Raw genomic sequence first — 14,667 nt, 5'->3', positions numbered from 1 at the left:
TCACAACATCTCGCGTGGTCTTAAAACCGTGACGTTACCCCTGAAATTACATGTCAGAAACCCGTCCACCGGTCTGAATTCAGGGAGAGGAGTTTCAAAATGGCGGCCAGCGATAGCGATGATTCGCTGTATCCTATTGCAGTGCTCATTGACGAGCTAAGAAACGAAGATGTGCAGGTATCTTACAATAGTTCTCTTCCTTGGTATCTCTTAAGCTTGCTGTAGAAGTACTGTTACAGGGCAAAGCGGCAACGCTTGGAAATTAAGACAAAACATGTGCCAAAAATGATACCCTTTTCACTGGTGGTTTGTCAGGGTTTCAACTTCTAAAATTTGACCGAGAAATGTCAAATTGTCAAACCAGCTGAAGCGTTTTGTGACCATAAACGAAATAAGTAGCAACCAGTTCACTCCTCTTACGCCTAGATAACTGGTACAATTTAGAAGCGTAGGAGTCAGAAGTTGGCTATCTTTTGGCACTGCCCATGACAACCACAACGTAACGTTGGTATGAACGGTTCCCTGTGACATCATATTCAGGGTTAGTGTTGGGGTGTCCGCTGTACAACTGCGTGGGTACACATACTCCTGTAACTACTTAATGTAAGGAAAGATGAATTTTAAGATGGTGTACATACTTGACTTGAGTGACACTGACAGGCTCGACTAAACAACTTGTGTAAAGATGCATGTTACTTAATGACATAGACTAGATAAAGTCTCGGTTAAATCTTACTACTCGTCCTATTTGAAAGACTAAAATTATGCAAATCATGAAGTAATTGTCATATGCTAACCTTTACACTTGTTGAATGTCATGCAGATATTTATTTGCGTTTTATATGAACATTTGATTTTGTAAGATGTCATTTCAGTCCCTTGTACTGTAGGACTAGGAGTACTTGTACTCTTCCTTGTCAGACATTTGTTTCCTGTTTCAGTTGCGACTGAACAGCATCAAGAAGCTGTCCACCATAGCGCTGGCTTTGGGCGTGGAGAGAACACGGAGTGAACTGATCCCATTCCTTACAGGTGGGTAGACTGTGAGTTATACATGATGTACATCCACCAAACTATTTTGATGATGGTTAGACATCCAGGTAGTGTGTGGCCATCACTCGTATCATCTTTATTCGTATTCAGAGTACAGATGCAAATACAGATACAAATCGAGTATGATGACCATGTCAGTTCCAACATCAGAGTGAGGAGGGTTGACACGGTAGTCTTCGCATGGATTTGTTTAACTTTAAGGTGGATGACAGGTTGCGAATCTGAGACCCACACACTTTGGGCATCCGTCTTCTCCAGCGGTACCAGGTAGTAAGATACTAGTACGCCAAAAAGGATAGGACTGGAAAATCAGGTTTTGAATTGTCTTAACCTAATTAACATACCTATTCAGAGTTTGGGTATAAAACCTGGTTTTCCAGTCCTATCCTTAGTCACTGACGAAAGACAGCGAATGCTGTCTGAAAATGTGTTTCAAAATTTTATCCAGTTGCTTGAGTAACTATTTTTGACACATCCACCAAACTATATACACAACATTCCAAATATACGAGGAAATAAGTCGCAAAAAGAATAGAACAAAGGGAAAAGGCGTCGCTTTATAAACAGCACCAAGCAATGTTCATTTAGGAAAGTGCTGCTGGTTTCACATTGTAAAAACCCAAAGGGGCGAGTATGCCGCTCCCGGGATTCGAACCCACGCCGATCCTGATCCGTACAGCTTGGGAATTCAATGCGCTAACCACTAGGCTAAAAGGTCCGGACCAGTACTAGTTAGACTGGTCAATTAGTGGAGGTTGATCCCCACTGTTACACCATTTTCAGGAGCAGACATGTTTGAAATCCCTGCAAAACATGGTAAAGTAGGAGTTTCTTACATCTAGGGAGAAGGTATCAGGGCCATTGGCAGCATCTTGCATGGCTTTGGAGTCCAATCCTAGTGTGGCAGTCCCAGCTAAAGTTTGGACATACAGATGTAGCAGGGTTCTTGTTGGTCTTGTCTTTACTTAGTATTCATTTATGTCCCAATTTAGACTCAACTCAGGAACCTGGTATGGTCTCCATATAAAGATAGAATCAACTCTAGATCTTCTCTAACTAGTCAAACTCTAACTCTAAGACCATTGATTACATGCTGTCGCACGCACCATAGTGTTAGCTGTAACCCTTTTCTTCATTTAGTGATCCTTAATCATTAGTAGCAATCACCAGTAGAGAAATATCAGTATATTTCTTAAGGAAGATTTCAAACTGGGACAAGTCATTGATTGCGCCTTGTTCCCTTTTCTTCCAGACACAATCTATGATGAAGATGAGGTGCTGCTGGCACTTGCTGAGCAGCTAGGTAACTTCACACCATTGGTTGGTGGAGAGGAGCATGTCCACTGTCTGCTGGTAAGACCATCTAGGTGTACTTTTGAACTGAGTTAGGCCATCAGTAACACCCACAGCTTTCATATGATGTTAACAGAACTAAAGTAAAAAGAACAGACTGACATTGTGGTAGTTGGAGAAAACTAGAAGGATACCATGCTTTCTTTTATCATTCACAACTGTAGCTAGTGCCGCCTAGTGGTGAAACAGGGCTTTGGGATGGCTCAATTTTTTTTTGAGCCAAACACACCAGGTCGCCCCCGCTCTTCTCAATAACTTAATGAGTATGGGTTGTTTTACATGCAAAGGTTTGCAACATGAGGCTAATACCGGCACAGTGTCGCCGGCTTTACGTCACAAAATCATGTACAATGTATCAAATATAAAGGTTCACAGGAAAAGTTACACCACAATGAAAGCAAGTTTTGTTGAGTCCTGAATTCGCCTTATACAAGTAATTTCTTTTTTTAACTTTTCTCTTAGCTTTTTGTTTGCTGCATGTAGTCATTAATTGTTCTTTTTGCAGCCCCCGCTGGAGAGCCTGGCCACCGTTGAGGAGACAGTGGTACGAGACAAGGCCGTGGAGTCCCTCCGCAAGATCGCAGCGGACCACTCCCCCGCAGATCTGGAAGCACATTTTGTACCCCTGGTCAAACGACTGGCACAAGGTAGGTAGTCAACAAGTTAGATGCATCCATGCCTGGTAAACTGTGGTCTGGAGATGTGATAAGGGACTGAAGTACAGTTTAGTGTTTCAGGGCTTTAAAAAAAACATGTTTCGACTTTGCCGAAAAACTGTCAACAACTGCAAACAAAATAAAGGATTTTGAAACCTGGTGCTTGAAAGATTGCATGTTTGATAGTTGTCCTATGTTTTATATTGAGTATCAGGTCAATTAGGTTGTTTTTGACTTGCAATCAACAGCACAATTTTCTTTGCACGTCCTGTGTAACTTGTTTGTGTCTAAAACAACTTGTGTAACGTGAGTTACGTGACTGTCTTTTGTAGGTGACTGGTTCACATCGAGGACATCAGCATGTGGTCTCTTCAGTGTGCCATACCAACGGGTGAGCACACCTGTGAAAGCTGAACTAAGAACGTGAGTGGAACAACACATCTCCCCATTGATGTCATAACTATTTCTATTCCCAGTTGTATTGTAGATAGGAAGGAAAACTATTTTTATAGCTGTAAGGACTGTTTCAATGCAGTTGACAATTGTTTGCTTTAAAAATAAGACTTTTTTTCATTGATGTCTTAACGATTTCTATCTTCGCTTCTCTAGTTGTATTTAAGATAGAAAGGAAAGAGAAAACTATTTTCGTAGCTCTAAGAATCGTTTCAATACAATTGACAATTGCTTGTTTTAAACATTAGACTTTTTGCACAAGATAACTCACTGTTACTGATGAAAGACAGAGGATTCTGTCTGAAACGTCTAACAATTTTCAAATCTATCCCATTGCTTGACTAGTTTCTTGCGTATCTGACTACCTGTATGTTTAACCTTCTACGACTTTTTGATTCTATCTCTGTACCCTTGAAGTTTACCGATCCTCTTCTCCCCCAGAAATTTCCGTAACCTGTGTGGGGATGACACCCCCATGGTGCGTCGCGCAGCTGCCGGGAAGATGGGGGAGTTTGCCAAAGTCCTTGAGCTGGAGTATCTGAAGTCCGACCTCATCCCCCTCTGGAACAACCTGGCCAGTGACGAACAGGTACAAAATGTAAATGAATATATCCACAGTTCCATACCAGTGCTCAGAAATACTTTTTGAAAAAGGACTTCCATTAACCAGGGATCAGAGTATGGGCTGTGGCAAATCTTTGGGACTAACAAAATATCAGTACACAATGTTGTACGGGTGAACACTATTAGACTCTGTATGTGTACATGACCAGGCCTGCCATCCCGAGTTGTTGGAACAAGGTTTTCAAGAAGTATTTTCCAAAGCACTTTTGTTCTGTTTTGTCAGTATCTATGTTTTACTTCTGTGTTGTCATTGTGAATTTAGGCAGTGACTGTGTATGTGGGTGTGTGTGTTTGATTTTCAGACAAGTGAGCGATGACTTTGTATACAAAATACTGACCAGATCTGTTTCAGGTGTCCAGAGGAATGTATGATTGGTGTTGATAAGAGTTACTTAGTTACCAAGTGCTCTGCATTATTTTTTTGCGCTGTTGAAGAATAATGCATAACAGCCTTGCTAGATGTGCTCACAAGCTTTGCAGACGGCGCGACGGATGACCTCACGGCAAGGCCTGACCTGCACACGTTTGAACATTTCCATCCTCGACTAAGTAACTATTTATTAGCATATCACACTTTGGAAAGCTAGCTGTTCTATTGTGCGACGTGTTCGTCTGCTTGCAAGTCAGTGAATGCACTGTGGCTGTGTTGAAAGGTACATTTTCATTAGAGCCAACCGGAACATGCATGCTTCTTTTGAAGGCACATTTAGACTTCTTTTTGACTTATCGTACGGAAGATGCACGATTTTAATCTGTAAAGTTTTGCAAAAAATTGTAAGGCTTTCTGCAGGGGATAAAGCTTTGGAACATACTGCAGATTTGTTCTAAAAGTGGGAAACAAGGGAAACAGCAAGTAGTCTTACTCAATACCAGAAGATTTGTGTCATACAAAACAGGCATACATGTTAGCTTACTGCTGCAGACTTAGAAGTTCAACTTTAGCAGCTGTCTGTCAAAGAATTTGTAGGGGTGGATTTTATTACATGGACTCTAAACTGTTGTGCCAGTGCTTGGAATGATGTACCTCTTGTATGCTGGTCAGGACTCCGTGCGTCTGCTTGCTGTGGAAGCCTGTGTCAGCATAGCCTCCATCCTGCCTAAGGAGGACATTGAAAGCTTGGTGCTGCCCACACTCAGAAATGCTGCCGATGACAAGTCCTGGAGAGTCAGATACATGATGGCTGACAAGTTCACAGAGGTACGTGGTGTACGCTAATTAGGCAGAGGAATGTTAATGTTATGTTTCAGATTACTGGCCTGAAAAATTAGGGTCAGTCGGTAGGGAATCACCTTTTTCCTTCTTTTAGATTTCAGCCGATTTAAGATGCACACTGATAGACACATGTATTCTGCAAGCACAATTTTCTATTGCTACAGAGACGAGATCATGTTGGAAAATGATGCTACAACGTTTTCATCACTCAGATGTCAGACGGAAAGTTTTATGTCCCTTACCACCAGTCAACCCCCCCCCCCCCAAAAAAGGCTAGTGTCGTCGGGTTTTCCGGGGTCAGTAACTGGAAAGGAAACATTTTTCCTCGGTAGGTTCTGCTGTATATGGAGACAGGCTATCCGAGGTCACTTACAAGAAAGCCTGTCATCTTTAAAATTTCTTTAAAACATAAGCGTAGAAAGTGGTTCTTTTCTATGCTCACAAATGTGGATGGTTGCTATGTTCCTGACAGCTCCAGCTAGCGGTGGGTCCTGAGATCACCAAGAATGACCTTGTGCCAGCGTTCCAGGGCCTCCTGAAGGACTGTGAGGCAGAGGTACGGGCCGCTGCCGCAAACAAAGTCAAAGGTAAAACCATGGCCATTTCTCAACATACTGCAGGGCTCAAAGTATTGACAGCATCTGCACTTTAGTGACCCTAGATTCGACTCGTGCAGCTAATTTTTGACTGTTGGTGTACCTAGATATTTGTGTAGGGGTATGTACCTAAAGATGCATTGTACTCGACTATACAACATTTAAGTCGTAGAGAAGAAAAAAAACTTAGTTGTACTCACTACTGAAATTTTGAAGTTAGGCACAGAATGTTTACATTGAAGCTCTGAAGAAAAGCAGCAAGGCTTGTAATCATGTTTTGGTAGCTTTCTACTTTCTTTTATGTAGTTCGGCTAAGTTTGCCCAATCTTTTTTTGTGGACCTTAAGTTTTAGGTTAGAAGTACCAGTGCACCTTTTCCAAATATCGAGCCTTTTATGGGTATTTGGAGAACTCTATACATAAAGGACATTGACTTGGTCTCAGGTCTTGCTAACTTGGTACAAAGTTTTTTGAGTTAATTTTTTTTCTGTCTTTGTTGCAGAATTTTGTGATAATCTGCCTCAAGACATCAGGGAAACCACCATCATGACCAGCATCCTTCCCTGTGTCAAGGTAAATCCTACCCGTAAGGCTCAGTACGAGATGGAATAACTGTTTTCAAACAAACAGTGACATTCTCATCTCTATCTGATTGTGATGTAAGTGGGCCCATCTAAAAGCTAGTGGCAACCTGAAACAATACAGAAGTGTTAAACTGTTGATGTCTTGCAGCAATTGTGCACCTGAAAGATAAGACAATTGTACACCTTTTAAATCCAGAAATGGTACGCCTGAAATATCTGGAAGTTGTACTCTTGAAAGTTCCAGCAATGACACTAAAAGAGATATCAATTGGACACATGAAAGATCCAACATTTGTACATCTGAAAGATCACCAATTATACATGTGAAAAATCCAGCAATTGTACATCTCAAAGATCCAACATTTGTACATCTGAAAGATCCAGCAATTGTACATCTGAAAGATCCAACATTTGTACACTTGAAAGATCCAACATTTGTACATCTGAAAGATCACCAATTATACAGGTGAAAGATCCAGCAATTGTACATCTGAAAGATCCAACATTTGTACACTTGAAAGATCCAACATTTGTACATCTGAAAGATCACCAATTATACATGTGAAAGATCCAGCAATTGTACATCTCAAAGATCCAACATTTGTACATCTGAAAGATCCAGCAATTGTACATCTCAAAGATCCAACATTTGTACATCTGAAAGATCCAGCAATTGTACATCTGAAAGATCCAGCAATTGTACATCTGAAAGATCCAACATTTGTACACCTTAAAGATCCAGCAATTGTACATCTCAAAGATCCAACATTTGTACATCTGAAAGATCCAGCAATTGTACATCTCAAAGATCCAACATTTGTACACCTAAAAGATCCAGCAATTGTACACCTGAAAGATCCAGCAATTGTATATCTGAAAGATCCAGCAATTGTACATCTCAAAGATCCAACATTTGTACATCTGAAAGATCCAGCAATTGTACATCTGAAAGATCCAACATTTGTACACCTAAAAGATCCAGCAATTGTACATCTGAAAGATCCAGCAATTGTACACCTGAAAGATCCAGCAATTGTACACCTGAAAGATCCAGCAATTGTACATCTCAAAGACATCACATACAGCCTCGTTTTGGGACAGACAGCTGTATAGAATTGGCATTGAATCCTACACTCCCTTTATTTGACCCAGTGGTCATTCTGCTTGCAGGATTTGGTGATAGATCCTAACCAGCATGTCAAGTCAGCCCTGGCCTCCGTCATTATGGGCCTGTCTCCCATCCTGGGCAAGGATAAGTGAGTACACCCAAGCACAACATTCACAAGTGAAAACAACACAATCTTTCACATCATCATCAGGGTTCTCACCAGAATTTTTTCACAGCCTATGGATCAGGTTCCAGATGGCTACTTTGCTTAGCTTCCAAAGATATGACCACAGTAGGCTGAGTAGGGGGTTTGACTTTCTCCACTGGAAAATTTTAGAATTCATAACCTTCTGAAAGACTATTTCCTTCATTTTGAGGGACAGATTCTGTTACAGCCTTATTTTTAATCCAAACATTAACTTTTAACAAGATTCATGAAAGGTCACAGGATTTCACAAGAAAAAAAACCCCTGTGCTGGTTGAAACACAGCATAGGGGTCCAGATCACCGCATAGGAGGTCCAAATCACAGCACGGGGGCCCCTATGCTCAGACCAGACGCTGGCGAGAACACTGATCATCTTGTTTGTTTTAACTCTTCGACCATCAAACACACTTGGACATCCTTTGGAGATTTGCTTCAATGTTCAAGTCAAGACTTGTAGTGTTTTGCCAACGGTGTTTGACGAATGTCCTCTCATTCCATTTCAGTACTATAGAGCACCTGCTGCCACTGTTCCTGACTATGTTGAAAGATGAGGTAAATAGTTGTTACAGCAGATACTGTTGACTGCAAAATGCCATGAAGTACTTTTATATTACCAAACATAGTGCAGACCATACAGGAATTTATTATTCACAGATTGTGATTAACCTTCCGTGCACTGTTTTTCACGATTGGGGTCTCTATGTATAGTACGCATATAACGGTAACATGTGTTTCACACAATTTACATTGTGGCATTTCCACGTTTATATTCATTGAATGATACTATCCCTAAAACATGATAAGAAAATGTCTGAATTTTTTCCATCCCCACTTGAGCAAAAAAATGTGTTTTGATCAATTTTGTGTCATAAAGTTCAGATACTGATAGACGGGTTGGAATTTTTTTCGTCCCCACTTGAGCAAAAAATATTGACAACATTCTGTCTTCATGTCAGTCTCTCACTGAGAGACTTCCGCCTTCAGTAGTATATGTACCGTATCGATGTAAATTTTCACGAGGTTTTGGTAAAGAGTTTTAAGTTTGCAGTATAGTGGTACATTTGAAACACATACTCACAGCATTGGAAATTTACAGTGGACAGATCACCACGAAAATGAATTTTGTGTAATATGCAGGGTGCAAAATACTTTTTTGAGCCAGGTTGCCCATGTTGCAACCTAGGGCAAATGCTAGGTTGCACATCTAAATTTCAGGTTGCTCCAGCAACATTCACCAATTTCTTCAAATTAAGCTCGTATGTAGCGTATAATACTACTAATATTTCAAAATATATATTAGATAGTATTGTGTTCCCATTGACCTAACAACATCTTGTTTAGCCAAGGGCAGTGTGTTTTCGTCTTTTTCAGCTCAAATTCCACGATCTATGAAGGGTTTTGGATGGTTCAAAACGAAAAAGTGTTGATTTCTTTATTTCAATTGAAGATTTACCGAATTTTATGAGAGTGACACTGTGTTTTTGTGAGCTTCCAGGGCTCCGATTGAGATCTTTGGCTCAAAATATAAGGTTGCACACTGCGCTACCTGGGTTTGTAATTAACTTGCACCAACCGAAATCTTGTTGCACTGTGCAACCAGGTATTTTGCACCCTGATATGAACAGTGTCAAAAACACTTTTTGTGTCCTGGTGTAGTGTCCGGAGGTGCGGTTGAACATCATCTCCAACCTGGACAGTGTGAACCAGGTGATCGGGATCCACCAGCTGTCCCAGAGCCTCCTCCCGGCCATCATGGAGCTGGCGGAGGACACCAAGTGGCGCGTCAGACTGGCCATCATCGAGTACATGCCGCTGTTGGCAGGGCAGCTGGTAAGTGCTCATGTAACGAGCCATTTCTGGCCTGTCCCCCACCCCTAGATGGATCTCTAGTCTTTGTCCAAAGGAGCAGTCACAGGCACGACATGTTCATGCCATGAGGTCTTGACTCAAGTCTGAACTCGTTCTATGATGTATTCTACCCGGAGGGGTAGTGTCTAGTACTGTCTACTATGGCCTCTTACACTCATTCTGTCCGGGTATTTTCCTTCCATATTTTGATTTTGGACAGACAAGGACAACATGACACTGCATTCAAGTTTTTGTAAGTTATATTAACAGTGCCACGTCAGAGAACAAAACTGCATTTTTACACTGGGTGGAGTGAGGTCCAGGGCTCTCTCCAGCTGTTAATTTTTTTCTCCGTCTCACACAGGGCTGTCCCAGGCTTTAGATATTTTTTCCATCGCACATTTTGTTTTGAAGCCCATGTTCTTAATTTTTGGCATTAAATCTGTCATTTTAATCTTACAAAAATGTGTTTTATTAATTTTGTCTCATAAATTTCAGATACTGATAGACGGGGTGGAATTTTTTTCGTCCCCACAAGCAAAGTTCCACCCTGGGGCGGAAAGAAGGGTGAAGGCTAGGGGTGGATACTGGTTCGCTGGACCTGATTTGGACCTTTATAACATCCAAGAACCGTGTCAAAAAAACCTGAAAGCCAAAAACCTGAGTCAAAAAAAAACTGAACAAAGTACAAATATATGTTTCTATTTTGTTTGATAAAAAGTGTTTTGAGTCTCCCCTCTGACAAAAAATAAATGTAACATTCAAATATCAAACACTGGTTTATCTTGAAAGTCTTCTCTCCAAGAAACTTATAGTCGTGCGTGTCAGTATTAATTCTCTATGCTTAATATTGATCTAATAAAACAAAATCAACTGAACAGGATCAGGTTCAGTTCTGGACCTGAACCTAGATCTCTGGACCTAAACTTGGACTTGGACCTTATTAAGCCAAACCGGTATCCACCCCTAGTGAAGGCCTCGATTCTGTCCCTCCTGCCTTGTCCTGTCATTGGTCCATCCCTACAACTTGAGCAAAAAAAATTGACAACATTCTGTCTTCATGTCAGTCACTCACTGAGAGAGTTCCACCGTCAGTAGTATATGTATCGTATCGCCGTAAATTTTTCACAGTGGTTTAAGTTTGCAGTTGAAACAATTCTGCGGTATAGTGGTACATTGGAAACGCATACTCACAGCGTTACAAATTTACAGTGGACAGGTCACCACGAAAATAAATTTTGTGTACTATGAACAGGGCGTGGAGTTCTTTGACGAGAAGCTGAACGGGCTGTGCATGACGTGGCTGGTGGACCATGTGTACGCCATCAGGGAAGCTGCCACCAACAACCTGAAGAAACTGGTGGAGAAGTTTGGTGCAGAGTGGGCACAGGTTAGTGTCAACTGAAGAAACAAACAAACGAACAAACAAACAAATGAATGGTTTATTAAGTTGCTGCAAGACACAACATATAGTAGCAGCCTTCATCGGCTAAAATCTACATTGCTAGTACCCCAAATAGCCCCATCAGGGGCAAAGTAGGGGGGAAGTTGAGGTCCCGTGCTAAGGCTGGCAGGCCTCCAAAATGTAGTATGATTTACAATTAAAAGTACAGTCAAACCTGCCTATAGCGGTCACTCAAGGGACTGGCCAAAATCGACCGCTATGGACAGGTGGCCGCTCTATAGAAATGGTTGATTGACCACGAGTAATAAGTGGCACATGTTTTCTGTACCCACTGAGAAACATTTATTCACATACATGTACAGTCAAACTTGGTCTACCGACCACTTCCACAAGACGACCATCGCCTCAAGATGACTGCTTTGGGTAGGTCCAGATTTTTCCACAAGCAAATTAAGTCCAACTCCAAGTCGATCCATCGATCCGCCCCCAATCCAGAGCACATAGGACCAAAATGTTGCCAAAGACAACCGTGTCATTTTCAATTGCGCGGCGACATCATTTATCAGCAAAAAAATGCGGAATTTCACGGTAAAATCAGCCTGTTTCGGTCAGATTCCTTGCCCGGAGAAAAAAACAACAGCTGCAAGATGGCGCCTGGGGTCATTGGGATAGTCTACTGTAATGTGGGTGCAGCTGCAATATGTGAGTTATGATTTTACTCTACATTAAATAGTACAAAATGTAAAATTATCTCGTCAAAGAAGTTCTTTGAATAAAGAGAACAGAATATACAAAGAATGGATGATTTTATAACTTTTTTTAGAGGAGAAAAGGCGTCTGTATTTCTATAACAAACTGCTCGCCCATGGTACTATTAGTGAAGTAACCCAAGTAAACAAAGCGTCCCGCTAGGACCGCCTGCAACAGGCTCTGTCAAGTTGTCTGCAAATTAGGCGTTTTAGCGGTTTTGGAAATTCACAACCAACACCAGGAGCAAAATTTAACCATGCACAACATTTTCATGGGTAACACTGCAGCTAAAATGACATTTTTTTCTGCCGAGATTTGAAAGAAGGTTCCCGAATCTTGCGGCGACCATGCGCCGTGACCGTTATCGGCAGTGTTTCCAGACCCGCGGGACCGAAAATCGTGTGGCCGCGACCGCGTTGGACAGGTGACCGCTATAGCCTAATTCTTAATGCTTATGTCAATGGGAAAAATCCAAGGGACCGACAAAAAGTGACCACTATGGGCAGGTGGCCGCTATGCAAAGGTGACCGCTAATACAGGTTTGACTGTAATTTAAAAGCAGTGAAGATACATACATAAGATAAACATTACAAACTACAATACTCACTTTTAAAGTATATGTGTACTCGTCTCAATGTTTATTGGTGGCGCTTACATTTTGCCATTGAGTAGGTCAACCAGGTATGGCAGTGTACTCTGCCGATATCTAGCGGTTTTACATTTGAATTGCATTATCTGGTATATAGACTAAAGATTCTTACCATGGAGACTTACACAGTTTGGTGGCATATTTTGAAAAAGGCTTGGAGTTCACCAAGGAGGTGGCAAAGTGAAATACGACAAGTGATAGCAAGACGTGATGTTGAAAAAGTTGTGTCTGACTTAGGTTATCCATTATAATAGAGGTTGGGAAAGATGTTGTTGTACAATTAGAGTCTGGTTCATACAGTATGTTTGAGTTGGTACCAGAAGGTTTCGTGTTTTTGGTCCTCTGGATTGCATTCAGGATTTTGGCTTCAGTAGGAACCGTGATGTAAAGACAAATGTATGTTGTCTGTGTAGATAAGTGTTACTTATATGGTTTACATGTGCACTTTTCCAGTCAACCATCCTGCCCAAGGTGGTGGCTATGGCTCAGGATCCCAACTATCTACACAGGATGACAACACTCTTTTGTATCAATGTAAGTATGGACCATTATCCTCGCTCAGGTATGACAGAGAATATAGTACAGTGGAAGTGTTCCTTGTACAGGAGATGTTTGTCTAACTTTGATTTTTCTACACACCCTAGGTTTTATCAGACGTGTGCGGTGTGGAGCCCTGCCAGAACATTTTCCTGCCTGTTGTCTGCAAGCTCGCAGCTGATGCTGTCCCTAACGTCCGCTTTAACGTCGCCAAAACCCTCCAAAAGATAGGATGTCACTTTGATGCAACGTAAGTGTTTGCTTGCACAATATTTTTCCTTCCAAGTTTCTGCCGGTATGGTCTACATGTAGAACTTTGAGCTGAAAATTTGGGCTGCCACCAACCAATTGTGTATTTCTAACCACATTTGTGATCATTGAAAACAAATGTTGCTTTAACAATCATGTAACTCCTCCCCATCTCTCCCCAGTACTGTAAACGAGAAGGTCAAGCCATGTCTGACCAAACTCTCATCAGATGTTGACTATGATGTCAAGTACTATGCCAATGAGGCCATGGCTGGTAATGTATTTTTTCAACATTTAGCCGTTATTCGTATTTCGATGTTCTAAATTCGCAGTTGAAACAATTCCGTTGTACAGTAGTTGTACAAAGGAGACATATTCGTAGCGTCATGAATTCATCGCTGGAGAGATCACTGCAAAAGAAAACCACTGTTTCAAGATTTACAGAATAACAATTTTGGTAGAGAAGGAGGCAGCAATAATCTTGAAAGCTTCCAAGAAATAAGGCAACTTGTGTTATGTGATAAACATTTCGTCAAACAAGATCCATAGTCACATAGGAGGTGTGTCGACATGGGTGCTGATGCATTGTTGTTGTTGTTATTGTTGTGACATTATTTGATGAAGGTATACGCTGATGTCTTACTCCAATCTTTCCACAGTCTTGGGTGAGGCCGCTTGATGAAAGGGGAGTGGGAGGGGTGAGAAGTGAGGAGGTATGTTAAATGTGTTATATTTTTGTGTGTGTGTTGTTTTTTTTACATTGATGCTAAGTTCTGGAAAGTACATACTCCAGTTAGTAACCATGCTACAGGAGTTTAGAGGTGGCGTACGCGAGAATGGTCAAGAAAACTGTTTTGTCTGCTTCAGTTGAAAAGTAGCGGGCTTGTATTCTCATTGTTGAATGTTTTGTGAATATGACTTTGTGTAGATTAATGCAACTTACTGAATTTCTGTTCCTTCCCCAGCTACCGTGCAGCTGAGATGCTAAGAGAAGGCTTATCTACACCAGAATCTGGTCGTCACATTTGTGAATTGTACACCATACTACTGTAAAAGTGTCACTATTGGAATATAAATACGACAGAAGGTGTCACCTTGTAGAAACATGTTGACTCTAACTTCCAGATTTGCAAGTACCGTGTTTTGGTTGTGATTAGTTTGTATCCATTTCTCTCAAAATGTCATTGGAAATACTAGAAACTCTTTTCGTATGTACAGTATGCCTTTCCTATATACTTTATTCAACATTATCCTTTTTTTTTGGTCCTTCTAATTTTACATGTTCAACATGATGTATGGTAAATGTTGTCTGGAATAAACTATGAAAAAATATTGGCTCTCATTGTGATCACTTTTCTTTTTACTTGTATTGCCACAAAATAG

At 41.1% G+C, this 14,667-nt stretch overlaps 1 protein-coding gene across 4 annotated transcripts; it reads left to right on the top strand.

The window, feature by feature from the left end:
• Positions 1-38: 38 nt before the first annotated feature.
• On the top strand, positions 39-14,616 carry LOC136432467 (serine/threonine-protein phosphatase 2A 65 kDa regulatory subunit A alpha isoform-like). 4 transcript variants are annotated; one of them, XM_066423776.1, is made up of 18 exons: positions 39-177; positions 942-1,032; positions 2,306-2,406; positions 2,912-3,053; positions 3,395-3,485; positions 3,957-4,104; positions 5,182-5,337; positions 5,825-5,939; positions 6,450-6,520; positions 7,684-7,787; positions 8,350-8,398; positions 9,503-9,676; positions 10,950-11,084; positions 12,952-13,032; positions 13,143-13,285; positions 13,467-13,558; positions 13,944-13,997; positions 14,250-14,616. In XM_066423776.1, the coding sequence occupies exons 1-17, from the start codon at positions 100-102 to the stop codon at positions 13,961-13,963; spliced, it is 1,791 nt and encodes a 596-aa protein (XP_066279873.1). In that variant the 5' UTR covers positions 39-99; the 3' UTR covers positions 13,964-13,997; positions 14,250-14,616. The 4 variants fall into 4 exon arrangements, with proteins under 4 accessions (XP_066279873.1, XP_066279872.1, XP_066279875.1 ...); XM_066423775.1 differs by having other exon boundaries at positions 3,957-4,113; XM_066423778.1 differs by having other exon boundaries at positions 40-177; positions 7,702-7,787.
• Positions 14,617-14,667: the final 51 nt, after the last annotated feature.

This window comes from Branchiostoma lanceolatum, chromosome 4, assembly GCF_035083965.1.
Source record: "Branchiostoma lanceolatum isolate klBraLanc5 chromosome 4, klBraLanc5.hap2, whole genome shotgun sequence".
Lineage (NCBI taxonomy): Eukaryota > Metazoa > Chordata > Leptocardii > Amphioxiformes > Branchiostomatidae > Branchiostoma > Branchiostoma lanceolatum.
The sequence above is the reverse complement of the archived record's forward strand: the minus strand, read 5'-3'. Positions and strand labels throughout refer to the sequence as shown.